Source organism: Pelodiscus sinensis, chromosome 2 (genome assembly GCF_052426305.1).
Source record: "Pelodiscus sinensis isolate ZL-2025 chromosome 2, ASM5242630v1, whole genome shotgun sequence".
Classification (NCBI taxonomy): domain Eukaryota; kingdom Metazoa; phylum Chordata; order Testudines; family Trionychidae; genus Pelodiscus; species Pelodiscus sinensis.
This window is the reverse complement of record NC_143053.1, coordinates 201,424,750-201,439,554: the sequence shown is the minus strand read 5'-3', so window position 1 is coordinate 201,439,554 and position 14,805 is coordinate 201,424,750. Positions and strand designations below refer to the sequence as shown.

Here is a 14,805-nt window from a genome sequence, read left to right as displayed (position 1 = left end):
TGTGTAGTCTTGCCTTACTCTTCGTATTCATGCGTCAGTATTTTGCATGCATATATATTTGCATGTAACTTATACACTTAAGTTGCGGCCCTCGGCATGTGCTTTGAGTATCACTGTGGTCCCCAGGGCTTCCAAAGTTGATGAGCTCTGATCTAGATCATACCTGACAGATGTCTATCTAACCTCCTAAATATCTCCAGAGGTGGAGATTCCACAACCTCCCTAGGCAATATATTCCAGTGTTCAACCACCGTGACAGGAAGTTTTTCGTAATGTCCAGCTAAACCTCCCTTGCTGTAGTTTAAGCCCATTTTGCTCCTTGTCCTGTCATCAGAGGTCAAGGAGAACAATTTTTCTCCCTCCTCCTAACACCCTTTTAGATACCTGAAAACCACTATCATGTCCCCTCTCAGTCTTCTCCTCTCCAAACTAAACAAGCCCAATTCTTTCAGCCTTCCTTCATAGGTCATGTTCTCTAGACCTTTAATAATTCTTGTTGCTCTTTTCTGGACCTTCTCCAATTTCTCCACATCTTTCTTGAAATGTGGTACCCAGAACTGCACACAATATTCCAATTGAGGCCTCATCAGTGCAGAGTAAAGCAGAGTAAAAGTAAAGACTTTTAATGTCTTGCTCACAACACTCCTGTTAATGAATCCCAGAATCGTGTTTGCTTTTTTTGTAACAGCATCACACTGTTGACTCATATTTAGCTTGTGGTCCACTATGACCCCTAGATTGCTTTCTGCAGTACTCCTTCCTAGACAGTTGCTTCCCATTCTGTATGTGTGAAACAGATTGTTCCTTCCTAAGTGCAGTACTTGCATTTATTCTTATTAAACTTCGTCCTATTTATCTCAGACCATTTCTCCAGTTGGTCTAAATCATTTTGAATTACGACTTTATCCTCCAAAGCAGTTGCAACCCCTACCAGCTTGGTATTATCTGCAAACTTAATAAGCATACTCTCTATGCCAATATCTAAATCATTGATGAAGATATTGAACAGAACTGGTCCCAAAACTGACCCCTGCAAATCCCCACTTGTTATGCCCTTCCAGCATGATTGTGAACCATTTATAACTACTGTCTGAGAATAGTTATCCAGCCAGTTATGCACCCACCTTATAGTAGCCCCATCTAAGTTGTATTTGCCTAATTTATTGATAAGAAGATCATGTGATACTGTATCAAATGCCTTATTAAAGTCTAGGTATACCATGTCCACCACTTCTCCTTTATCCGCAAGACTTGTTATACTATCAAAGAAAGCTCTCAGATTGATTTGACATGATTTGTTCATTACAAATCCATGCTGGCTGTTACCTATCACCTTATTTTCTTCAAGATATTTGCAGATGAATTCCTTAATTACTTGCTATGTTATTTTTCCTGGCACAGAAGTTAAACTGACCGGTCTGTAGTTTCCTGGGTTGTTCTTATTTCCCTTTTTATTTTCTACCCCATGAAAGCTCATCACTGAATAAACTATCTTGTTAGTCTTTATAGTGCTACATAATTTTTTCCCCTTTGTTTTACCAAGATCAGACTAACACGGCTACCTCTGTATTACTTTTTATAGATGGGCACTATACTTGCTCTTTTCCAGTGTTCTGGAATCTCTCCTGTCTTCCATATTTTTCAAAGATGCTCAGATACCTCCTCTATCAGCTCCTTGGCTGTGTCTACACTGGCATGAATTTCCGGAAATGCTTAAAACGGAATACTATTCTGTTTTCAGTTTTTCCGGAAAAGGAGCGTCTACATTGGCAGGCTGCTTTTCCGGAAAAGCCCTTTTTTCCGGAAAAGCGTCCGTGGCCAATGTAGACGCGCTTTTCTGGAAAAGAGCCCCGATCGCCATTTTCGCGATCGGGGCTTTTTTCCGGAAAAGACTACTGGGCTGTCTACACTGGCCCTTTTCCGGTACAGTGTTCCGGAATAAGGACTTATGCCTGAGCGGGAGCAGAATAGTTTTTCCGGAATAGCGGCTGATTTTGTACAGTAGGGCATCGTTGCTATTCCGGAAATTCAAGGGCCAGTGTAGACAGCTCGCAGCTTATTCCGGAAAAGCGGCTGATTTTCCGGAATAAGTGGCCCAGTGTAGACACAGCCCTTGAGTATTCTAGAATGCATTTCAGCAGGCCCTTGTGACTTGTAGGCATCTAACTTTTCTATGTAATTTTAACTTGCTTTTTTTTCATTTTATCTTCTAAACCTACCCTGTTTCCACTACCATTCACTATGCTAGGCATTCCTTCATCATCAGACATCTTTGTGAAGACCAAAACAAAGAAGTCATTAAGCACCTCTGCCATTTCCAAGTTTCCTGTTATTATTTCTCCCTCTCACTGAGCAATGGGTGCAATTTGTCTCATCTAGCTTTGTGTCTGAATATTTTGACATTCAAGTACTTTTTGGTCGACATGTATGAACTCATCTTTTAGATATTTCTCAGTTGGAATATAAGTGTTTAAATTATGTTTCTGTTCCCAGTGTCTAGGCCTCCTCTTATACCTGCCATCTGCTCAAGAGTAAACATTTGTGAAATAGTGTGGGAGGACATTAAGCCAGTTCTACTATTATTTCAGGAAATACAAGTTGACACACAATTTATTTTGACAATTATAAAATCCCAGTTAATCAGTTAACTGGTTAAACCATTTTCTAAGCGTACATGATGCACTAGAATACACACTATATTTAGATTTAAAAATGTTCAGTAAAATATGAAAGATGCAGGTAATCATCATTTTTATCCATATATGTTCAAAATGTTTTACAAAGGAAGGTAAGTTTCAATAAATTATGACATCCAGAGGTTGATAAAATATATTAGCACATAGTATTGGGATATTGTACATTACGGAGATATTGTGAATTTGCATATGTACGGTATAGCTTACTGAAAAACAGGCCCCTATTATATCTGTTGTGAAAAGTATTAATATTTGTAACTTATGCTATACATTTTCATAGCATTTTATAAACATGAATGAATGAAGTTTCATAACTCCATGAGGGAGGTAAGTATTATTCCTGTTTTACAAATGAGGAAATTGAAGGCTTTTAGAGTTTGTCTTCACTGCAGAGTTAATTAGGATTGTAACTTGAGTGTTGCCCCTTGAGTTCTGTCCACATACACAAATCTGTAAGCTGGTTTGCCTCTTGGAATATAGGTTATTGCTCTGGTTAGCATGGCTCATCATCAGTTTATATCAGTGGTTCTTAACCAAGGGTTTTTGTGTCCCCCTTCTTAGTGTATGCACAGATTTTCTAGGGGGCACATCAGCTCATCTAGATATTTGCCTAGTTTTACAAGGCTGTATAAAAAGCCTGGCCAAGTCTGTACAAATTAAAATTTAATACAGAAATAGGACTGCTGACAGCAATTCTAGGCCTCAGGGCAAGTCAGTGGCCCCCACACATACACAAGCTGCACCTGCATGAATGTGGTCTGCCTGACATTTGGAGAGTGCTGTGCCTGTGCTGGCTGGTGCCTAGTAAACTGCTGGCTGCGCTTCTGAGCATGTTCTTCTGGCACGGTCAGGGCTTCCACATGCCCAACCATAAGGCTGACAACTGTCTAACTGTGCAAACCCAAAGACCCTTCCGTGCCTTGCCTCTACCCTGCCTCCTCTTAAGGACCTGCCCCTCCCCCACTCACTCCATTTCCCCTCTTTCCCTGTTGCTCACTCTCCCTCACTCTCTTTCATCAGAATAGTGATAGAAATGTAGCCCTGTTAGTCTGGGGTAGTTGAAGCAAAATGCAGGACAATGTAGCACTTTAAAGACTAACAAGATGGTTTATTAGGTGATGAGCTTTCGTGGGCCAGACCCACTTCCTCAGATCAAATAGTGGAAGAAGGTAGTCTCTTTCATCAAAACATGTAGATGGTGGTATGAGCTTTCATGGATACAACCTAATTCTTCAGATGACTGGAGTATTAGAAGTCCAGATCCAAGAATAAATAAGGGAAGGCGAGGAGGAGAAGGAGAGGGGAAAAGAAAAAAAAAGAAGAAAAAAATAGTGAATTGGATTGTTTAGGTTACAAGAGGCTGATTAAAATTTGCACCTCTATTAGTACCCATTATTTGGTTAAATCATTAGGATGTGGAAGATAGTGTGTGTGACAGCCGATATCTTTATTTATTCCTCACTGATAAAAATCAAACTTGTAAATTAAGTTAAGTTCCAACCCTTCCCTATGTATTTGGCTTGTGGAATTGGCCTGAAACAATACCGTAACATAGAGATCCATTAATGAGTGCCCCCGCAGGTTAAAGTGTTCCCTGGCTCCTGGGCAATTACCCCATAGCTTCCCACTTGTTTGTGGACCTGTACAGAAAAAATGAGAAAGTAAGCAATTTTTCAGTAATGTGCTCTGAAACTTTGTATTTTTAGGTCTGATTTTACACTCAAGTAGTTTTCAAGTGAGTTGAAATGGGATATGCAAGACAGAGTAGATTTCTGGAAGGAATACAGAGTCTGGAAAAGTTGAAATCCATTGGCTTACCCAATCACTTTGTGCTGCTAATGCAATCATTTGATACAACTTGAGTGTTATTTCATGGTGTGATTAGGGATGTGAAAGTGTAACTGTGTACATGGTTAATTGATGGGCCTGGGTTAATCAGTTAACCTTTACGGTTACATGCAGGCTGCTAGTAACTTCCCCTCCGTACCCTCCCGCGCACGCTGCTGCCTCTGTATCAGCTCCTGGGAAGCTGACTGCCCCACACATGTAGCTGCTGAAATGTTCAGCAGTTACACAATTACTTAATTATACACATTTTAACATCCCTAGGTGTGCCTGTTCTCACGCAAGCTGGAGTGAACTTCAGAATAGTTAATTCAATTAACTCTGCAGTGAACATGCATCCAAAGAGAAGTGGTCTCCAGATTTTTCAGGATCATGCCCATCTGTGCCCACGACCTTGTCTGAGCTAAGGAGGGGAGTGGGGTTGTGGCTTCTGGAGCTGGGACGGCAGGGTAGGGGGAAAGGAGACACGGACAGGGGCAAGGGGATAGGTCTGGTTGTGGGAGCAGAGCCAGGAAGGGGGCTGGGAATGAAGTCGCAACCAGAGGCAAAGGCTGGGCCAGGCTTGCAGCCAGGCACAGAGCTGTAGTGAGGCTGAGGCTGGGGCCAGGGCCAGGAGACAGGACTAGAGGCAGAGCCAGAGCACAGCTGAGGATGGAGTGGGGCTGGTTGGTGCTTCCCCTCCACCCCTTGCCCTATGTGTGGGCTGGCCTGGCCCCTCTGCACCCAAATGTTCCTCCTTACCCCCCGGGGGGTCATGTCCCACAGTCTGGGGATCTCTGCTATCCAGAGATGATGTGACTTGTTGGAGATCATGCAGGAAGTCTGAGTCAGAGGTAGGAAGAAACCAGAATTCCTGATCTGCAGTCAGTTTTCTTCAATATATAAAGAAACTTGATAGCTTGTCTGAAGAAGGGCTAAAAGAGAAGAAAGTATAGAGGCATGTTTCATACTACTAAAGCCAGTTTAAAAGAATTTATTTTGAGTACAGTTCCTTGCAAAGATAATCTCTAGGGTACTATTATTATGGAAGATAAAATAATCAGTGTTGTTTATTAGTGCATCATTATATATCATTTTCAGAATTGCAACCTACCTTTGCCTCCCTTCATTTTACCAAAAGTTAAATGTAATTAAAATATTATGAAACACAATTACATGTTACAGAATTGTAGGAGATGATGATGGAGGGAAACTCTTTACCCCGGAACAATATGAAGAGTACAAAAGAAAAGTGTTACCAGTTCGATTACAGAACAGATTGTATGTGAGCTGGAGATCACCAACTGGCATGGATTGTAAACTTGTGGGCCCAGAGACACTGTGTTTTTGTACCCATAGGTAAGATTATTTTTCTTGCTACTGAACTTTCGTTGTACTTAGAGAATGTAAAATGTTCATAAAAAACATTGTCATACCAGCAGTTAACTTGAAAATCCAGAGATGTAAAGTAGGGATGTAAAATCTCAGTTAATAAGTTAAACCTTTAACCGATTAAGCAGGAAGGCCGGTGTGCATGGGGCAGGAGGTTCCTGCTCTCAGCCCCCCTCATCCTCCTTCCTTCACACAGGCATCTGACTACTGTTCCTAAGGCTCTTGGTTGCCCCTGCCACTCGCTCCTATCTCCCACGTGGGATAGCTGGCTTCTGCTTCTGGACCCCCCTATGGGGCTGGAACAGCCCTCTGCCCAAGGCAGGCCGCCAGGCGGGGGGTTGCTCTGGGTACTGGTTAACCGGTACCCTGTAAGGGTGATGCTTACCAGGTAACTAGTTAACCGGTTACCTGTTCACATCCCTAATGTAAATATTGATGTAATTTAAGAAAGCATTTTTGAAACCGAAGAAATCATTCTGTAGTGTTCCATAAATAAAGTTTATGCTTGCGGACTATGACTGTGTCAGAGATGCCTGTGGCCAGAGCGTAAATTGAAGTATTTAGAGCTTTGAATCTACTAGTATGTATGCGTATTATGTAGGTTTATGAGCATGTGACTCCATTTCCATATAATGGTTTGAAAATATATACTTGAAACGGTGCCAAAATCAAATTTAAAGCTCTACAATATTTTTTCACTGGAGTACAAGTTAAAAAGCTCTTGAAACCCCACACAATATTGAAAACTGTGAGAATGAGCACATTTTTTGTTTATAAGAAAACGAAATGTACCTCTGCATTAAACTTGAAATCTAAATTATAAATTCCTTAAAGAAAACTTTAATATTAAATGCTGAATGTATAAGTACTCATTTTTTTCTTCTATTTTTAGGTATAAACAACACAAAACAGATTTAGAAGAGATTCCAAAAGATCGTCCTATTTGTCTACCCTGTCGAGTGAGCCGTTGTCAGTGCAAATCCTATCACTATGTTCCTTTAAATGGGACTCAGCCCATTCGTTGTAGATGCAAGCATTTTTCTGATCAGCACAGTGCAGCACCTGGATTTTCTTGCAACTCCTGTAAGTTAGTTTCCTATAAATACACATGCAGTATTCTTTACAACTAACTTAAGCAGCACAACTTTTAAATACAGGTATATTTTCTAAACTTAGCAGAAAATAGCACTTTGTTCCCCATATAAAATTATTGGTAACACTGATTTAACAAACCAATGGTTAAATCATGGTATATTAGAGGAAGTTTGGAATTGACTTGGATTTGTCCCTAAAACAGGAATTATTAATGTTAGTCATTATATTATGTACTGATTTTCTGTCTTTCATTTTTCTTTAAATGATATATTGATGGAGATTTTAGTTAGATTTCTAGATTGCTAGTAAATTACTTGTATGAAGTATATGAAATAATTTGTACAGAAGGACCTCATAAACCAGTTTTGCTCGCAGAAGAGGGAGTAATATCTAACCGAATAATACACAACATTGATGTAACATTTCAATTTTCCGTAAATCACATGTAGCAAATTATTTTAAGTGTAATTGGGTTAGTTTCATCCTGACTCAACTTGACAAGTTTATGTGGGGAATGGTATGATGACATTGCCTAAAATGGCACGTGTTCCATCAGTGATTACTAGTACCAAATATTCCCAGTGGCTGGAGTTAAGACACTAGATAAGGAAAACTGAGTTACAACAAAGAATTCTCTCTAAGGTATATGGCTAATGGATCTTGAGACATGCTCAGAGTCAAACTGCCATTTTAGAGGCTGGGAACAAATTTTCCTCCAGATCGGACTGGGAAAGACTGCAGGGGCTTTTCGCTTTCCTCAGCAGCATGGGCCATGGGCCACTTGCACATTTAAATTAGTGAAAGTCTAAACATGTACATGGTTAACTGATGAGCCTGGGCTTATTGGTTAACTTTCATGGTTACACGCAGCCCTCCTGCCCCCTGTGCTGCAGCTTGGAGGGGCAGGTGGGATCTTGGGCGTGTGGGGAGTTGGTTTTTAAGCTGGCTTCCTATGTGCACTGGCTCCTGTGGAACTGCCACCCATCTCCTCCACTTACTGCCGCTTCTAATACAGAGGCAGCAGTGTGTGAGGGGGTCAGGTGGCCCGATGGGAACTGCCTCTCATGGAACCGCCTCCGCCCCACAGGTACACGTGTAACTGCTGAAATTTTCAGTCTTTACACACTTACCTAAATAAACATATTTTAACATTCTTCGTTTAAACTAGAGTAAATAGTGGATTCTCTGTAAGTGGAATTTTTTAAATCATGATCTGAGGATGTCACTAACTCAGCCAGAGATTATGGGTCTATTACAGGAGTTGGTGTCTGTGGCTTGAAGTGTGCAAGAGGTTAAACTAAGGCATATCTATACTACGGGACAAAGTCGAATTAAGAAGCGCAACTTCAGCTACGTTAATTGCGCAGCGGAAGTCAAAGAACCTTAATTTGACTTTTGGCGCTGTCTACACTGCAGGAAGTTGAAGGAAGAACACTCTTCCTTCAACTTCCCTGACTCCTTGTGAAAGCAGGGTTACCAGCATCGACCGGAGTGCCCCTCTCACTTCGAATTAGCTGTCTTAACTAGACTGCTAATTTGAACTCTGGAAGATTGACAGCAGCAGCTTCAATCTTCCTCTGTAGTGTAGATGTACCCTAAGTTATCACAGTGGTCTCTTCTTGCCTTAAAATGTATGTGCATGTAAATTACTTTCCCAAGGTCACACAGGGAATCCATGGCAGACCTGGGAAGTGAACCTAGGTTGCCAGAGTCCCAGACCTTGGACTGATCAATTGGCCCATTCTGATTTGAATACATGAATTTTTGGCCCGGCATATTTTGGGCAGTATGCTGCTACTTCTGGGTTACTCTGTCCATTACACAGAACAGCTAAAGCCAATTGACAAGGGAGGTTAAGAATTCAGAGCTGTTGCTGCCCCTTAGGGGAGCATTACAGGAGTGGATCTTACCAGTTACCTTACCTGAAGCTACCTCCAAATTGTAATTGTTTGACAATTTGTAGAAGCACAGTCCACAATCAGTCCTTTGATTTTCCAAAGACTGATTCCAGGAGTAGAACTTAGATCTCCTGATTCCCATGATTTAACCACATGTTTATCCTTTCTCTTGTAGAGCTTCTAAATGGGAAGTGCGGCTGGGTATTTATGCAGGGAAGGCAATCAGCAGTGCTTGAGAAAGCAACAGGGAAATTCTCTCTTTCACTTTCTGTGCTAATGAATGGATTACGTTATTTAACTCTGAATACTTTTTATTTTTAATTTAGGTTCCAAATGTTCAGGATTTCACAGCTGTTTTACCTGTGGGTGTGGTCAGCCAACATATGCTCATGAAACAATTGTGGAAACTAAACAAGAGCGCTTAGCCCAGGGAAAACCTGTGGGGCAGGATGTTCCTTATGCTGCAATGGGAGGATTAACTGGCTTTAGTTCACTAGCAGAAGGCTACATGAGACTTGATGACAGTGGAATAGGTAAGTGCAGGAGACTTCAGATATCATTTTGATCTTTTATCTATTAAATGTTCATATTTAACAATCTGTTGAAATATTAAGTTTCAGGACAAACTGAACCTTCCCATAGCATGGAGACGCCAAATCACTGATTTTTAAAGGCCAGAAGAGATCATTATGATCATATTTTCAGAATTCTTGTAGAAAAGAAACTACAGAATTTAATTCAGTAATTTCTGTATCAAGACCAATATATTTTGGTTGACCGAGAACATACCTTCTAAAAAGACATTGAAAATGCCTACTTGTTAGTCCCCTGTTTATATATTCAAGAACTGAGTTGGTCTTTGTAGCCACAGTGTTATACTGGGCTCTCATGTACCAGTTGGTTTTCTAACTCCTTATCAGAATCAGTTTCAAAGGTACAGTCCCCCATCCTTCATGAGTGATCTAATTCTTTGTTCTTTAGATATATGATTTTGCATGTTATTTGAAAGAGCACAGTTTGCCAAATGATCCTGATTGCTCAGTATAACTGACTTACCACTATTTACCACTACACCAATTTTTGTTTCATCTGCCAAATTTACTTGCCATGATTTTGTATACTTTTTTCCTGGTCACCAGTAAAGAAGTTTCATCCAGGCACTCAAGAAACCCATGCAAGGAGGGTGGGGGGCCACTCTATCCCCAACCTGACCTTCAGCCTGGTAGCCTGGACCCCCCACCTACCCTGGCTGCAGCAGCCTGGACCCCCTCTACCTGCATTGGCTGGGTTAGCCCAGATCCCCCCTCTTGTGGCCAGAGTGGTCTGATCCTGGAGCTCTCCAGCCCTGGAGCCTACCTGCTGTAGCCTGGCCCCAGGCCCCACCTCCCACCACTGAAGTCCACCTGTTTCAACCTCACCCCAGAGTCCCCAGCCAGAGCCCTTGCATCCTAATCCTTTGTCCCAGTCCTGAGCCCCTCATCCCTGGCCCCACACGAGAACTTGCCCCCCCCCCCGACATAGCCCTTGCACCTAACCCTCTGTCCCAGCGCTGTGCCTCTTACCTCAGAGCCTGCACTCCGAAACAGAGCCCTCACACTTCTGCACTCCAACCCTTTGCCCCAGGCCTGAGCCTCTTACCACACTCCGAACCCCTTGACCTCACTCCCACACATTTATTATTTTGTTATGTGCACCAGTATGAAGGTAATGAGTTGCACATCACCTCCATATTGGTGTACGTTAAATTCATTACACTCAAGGATGGAAAAAAATACAGGGAGAACTGCTCCCATGTAATGTAGTTATGGATATTGGAGTCTTTTCAAATACTGTTGGCATATAATGGTATTTTTAAATCCTGGTCCAGTCTCCAGGATCTTTCTGCAGTATAGTTCCTATATAGTACATTCACGGCAATAGTGAGAGCAGAGTTTGGCCATTTCATTTTTTTACAAGCTCTACTTTAGCTCTTTTATCACGCCTATTTTCTTCTAGTGTGCTGGATGATACACAATGTGTAATTTCTTCATTCCGTATACTAAGTATCAGTATTATTTATTTTAACTGGTAGGTATGTTTGGTTTCCACCTTGGTGGACTCCTAATGCCGATTGTGAAGCTGATTTTTTGACCAATACATTTTCAACTAGGGACACCATCTGCTGAATTTCTAGAGTCACCTAGTAGTGGCATGGACCATCCATTTCTAAAAGCATTCCAAGGCCCATCCAGTTCTGCACAAGCCAACTTACAATTAACAGGTGAAATGAACTTACCATGCTTTTTTCCAAAGTGTATATTGTGTTATTAATATAAGATTAACTTTTTACTGGGTATGTTGTATTAAATTGACTGTTTAATGAATTAAGGAACACTTAAAGGTGTCCATTAGAGTTCAAAACTAATGACAGTGTTTAAGATTGTTTCTTCTAAGAGATGTATACATAATGAATATACAAACTTTTCTGTAATCTGGATTTTGAAAATAATAGGTTTTTCATTGTTGCATTATAAAATATTTCTCCTATTAGCTTATTATGAAATTAGATTTTCTTGCTTTTGATCCGTCCTCCTGCACCTCTTTCCTTCTTAAGAATGGAATTACATATCCCCTGGGGTACCATCTCTGTTTCCTAGTAAGAGATCATTTTCTGCGACTATATATTGCATATGCATTTACTCAGTGTAATAATGTGCAATTGTTTTCTCCCAGTGTGGCGAGAACTGCTTTATTTTATGTCCCTTGGCTAGTATGATGATAGTCATAATGTAGCTCCTCTGAGTCCTTTCATCAAAATACCAATCTTTTCATTCCAGATTCAGTTAATAGTGCTGCTTACTTGGCTGGAGGAATTGCTTTGAAATAAAATAGGGCATTTCTCCCTTGGGAAGGCTGAAATTTTCATTTGAAAATTTTTCCCAACTATAAAAAATTGAAATCAATAAAATAATAAGTACTTTTAATATACATTTGTTTTGGTTTATTTCAGGTGGCTCTAGTTCAGGAAAACAAGTTAGTAATTTAAGGAGTTCTGAAGAAGATGACATGGCTTATTTTGAAAAACAGTACCAGGAACGGGTAAGTTAGAGCTTAATACAAACAGGTTCCCTAAAAATAAAGAGGCTCAATTTAAGATGCACAAACTTACTTGAACTTATCTATAATGGTGCACATTGCTTTAACTGCTATTCTGATCCTGAGAACTATATTAGTATTTCAAAATGAAGGTAACCGAATAGTGTAGGCCCAAACTAAACAATCCTGGAAACAAAAACTCAGTAGATGTTTTGGAAAATTAGAAGAAATTTAAAAAAAAAAAGGAAAAACCAAAATCACAGACCTCTTTCTGACACCCCAGAAAGCATGCTTTGTTACTGTCAGGCACAAAACCGCTTAATACCCCATTAATTTATTAAATTATATATAGTCATTTAGATTCTGCTTTAACTTAGTAAAGGTTGAACCTCTCTAATCCAGCTCTCTGATCTGGCAGCAACTGTGGTCTGGCATGATTTTAGTTATCCGGATGTCCACTTATCATGGGTGTGGCCAAGTTTCCTGCAGTTGCATAAAGTTTGTTTACAGCCACTAGTTCTGGCTTCAGTGTTCTGGGCTGTTATTTTGCTCTAATTTACCCCTAAATATCTTCTAACATCCTAGTAAGTAATGGAAATTTTGGAATGCAGCTAGACAATATTGACTTCCTGTGGTTCAGCAAATTCTCTGGTTCAGCACCGGTCAAGTCCTGAGGTTGCTACAGTAGAGAAGTTCAACCTGTATTACTTAACTCCACCACTTTATCTGGAAGTGAATTCTACCCATTTACCAGCTCATCTGTCACACAACATTTTACTTAACTAGTTTTAATAAAGCCTTTTATGTACCTGATGTTATAATGTTTAATGTACCTGTATGTCACACTCCAGTGAGTGTGATAGACCAATTGCTGTCTCCCAAAGCCATGGTATATACATGCAAAATAATTGAAGGCATTACCACACTGAAATTGCAGTGAAATGAGTAAAAATCCACAGTAAAAATGGTAGACAGGTAAAGCACCGAAAACTCAAGAGAGGCTTTCTTTGTGACTTTGAGCATGTTAGTCTTTTGGTCTCTGTTCCACCTATAAAATAGTGTTAATAGATTTTCTCTTCATCTAATGGGTGTGAGGATAAACTCATATTTGTGATGTTTTGTGGTGTTGGGACCAGGTAAGTACTAGGGATGTTAAACTGTGGAATTTCCATCAACTACTTGATTAGTTGATAAGGGGGGAGTGCTCACTACCCCCTCTGCACCTCTGCCTTTTAAGCCGGCTCCCCTGCCCAGGACCGGCTCCTGCTTCCCCACCTTTGCTGCCTCTATTTTAGAGGCAGCTTTTAGAGGGTGGGGGGAAATGCGAGTAGTCGACTCAACTAGGCTTACTGGGTAGTCAACTACTTGACTCCTCTTTTACATCCCTAGTAAGTACAAAAATGTCTATTATAAAATAGTATTTTAATTAGTATTGCATTGTTTGTTGACATGTTAGTTCTTGAATCATTGCTATGTTTTTCTTTATTAAAGCTGAAAAAGGAGAAGAGTGATAAACTGAAAGTTAAAGGGCCTCTGCGGTCAAAGAATCCATGAAGATTAATGAAACACAGGAGATTTAGTTATACAGAATTGTTTTAAGTGTATTTTAATGGTGTTTATTGCACACATTTTCTAATGTCTCAGTACTAACACTTTTATCTTAAAGTACTTATGAAATTAATTTAAATATTTGATGGTTCTGTTTCTTTCAAATAAAAGTGTTATGTTTTATCATAGTAGCTTGGCATACCATCTAAGCTCTAAAATACTGCTGCACGGATCTCACGTTTTATTCATGTGTAATAGACCCTTTATGTTTTTTTAGAGATGTAATGAGATGTACCTGATGCACCACAACCCCTCCTGCTGGGCACACTAGGAATTAGCTCAATCCTTAGAAGGGCAACTCGCTTGCCCATATGATGAGGTGGGAATTTAAATGGGGATTTCATTCTCCTTGTTATGTTGCATGTGAGTTCTGTTGTCCTATAGTAACTTTGTGTGTGTGTGTGTGTGTGCTTCAGTTTTCCAGGGTACTGCACCAATATTTAGAGAATTTTAGGTGCAACTCTCACTGAGGGTGGGTGGGTACCCTAGCCTTTGCACATACACAATGGCCGATACCCTTCGTAACCTGAGCCCAGAAGTGAGTGAAGCCAGGTGACACCTTTAGCCTGGGCAGGACATAGGCCAGAGAAGGGACTAGGACCAGGCTGCTAGGTGTGAGGGTTAGTCTCGGCTGGTTTGGGGTGCAGGGAGAGGGTTAGGACCCTAGCTCTGGATCCCCCTCAATGGACTGTATTGACTACCTTGCTGACAAGTCTGTTCTGCCCTGTGTCCCTGTCAACCTTTTGTTCTACCTGCAGTCTGAGAGTCTCCTCTGACTGCAGATGGGGATGCAAGGACCAGGGATGACTCATGCCTCAGCGACAGCCAGTCATCACTCTGCAATCTCACCATGCTTTGATTTTGGACCTGCATTGCTCCTAGGAGCAGTGTTTTCTTTAGGGCCATACTGGTCCTCGACCTGCTTCTGGGGGTATCAGCAATCCTCAGTAAGTACACCTGCCACAGTGGCCAATTACAGCCCCAATGTCTAGTCTGTCACTTCAGGGGCAAGCCCTAGTCATCCAGGCCACTCTTCAATGTGGGTAGGTGTGAGGCAAGTGGGGGGACCCAGGCACATCCACTACTCTGGGTCCCAGCCCAGTGTCTTTCTGCTGGCAGTCTTGTCCTGGCCTTCTCTCCCAGTCTATTGCTTTGGGTTCCCTCAGCCACTTTTCCTGCAACCCCTGCACCTCCCTGTCCCTCGTGGCTGCAGCCCA

The 14,805-nt window shown here is 41.1% G+C and overlaps 1 protein-coding gene across 2 annotated transcripts in view; it reads left to right on the top strand.

The window, feature by feature from the left end:
• Positions 1 to 13,719, top strand: part of FAM221A (family with sequence similarity 221 member A) — a 36,359-nt gene extending 22,640 nt beyond the window's left edge. For both annotated transcript variants that reach the window (XM_089776657.1, XM_075922202.2), the window contains exons 2-7: positions 5,706 to 5,879; positions 6,805 to 6,995; positions 9,232 to 9,438; positions 11,055 to 11,165; positions 11,895 to 11,983; positions 13,472 to 13,719. In XM_089776657.1, the coding sequence (XP_089632783.1) occupies positions 5,706 to 5,879; positions 6,805 to 6,995; positions 9,232 to 9,438; positions 11,055 to 11,165; positions 11,895 to 11,983; positions 13,472 to 13,534 (835 nt within the window). In that variant the 3' untranslated portion in view covers positions 13,535 to 13,719. The remainder of the gene's footprint in view (positions 1 to 5,705; positions 5,880 to 6,804; positions 6,996 to 9,231; positions 9,439 to 11,054; positions 11,166 to 11,894; positions 11,984 to 13,471) is intronic.
• Positions 13,720 to 14,805: the final 1,086 nt, after the last annotated feature.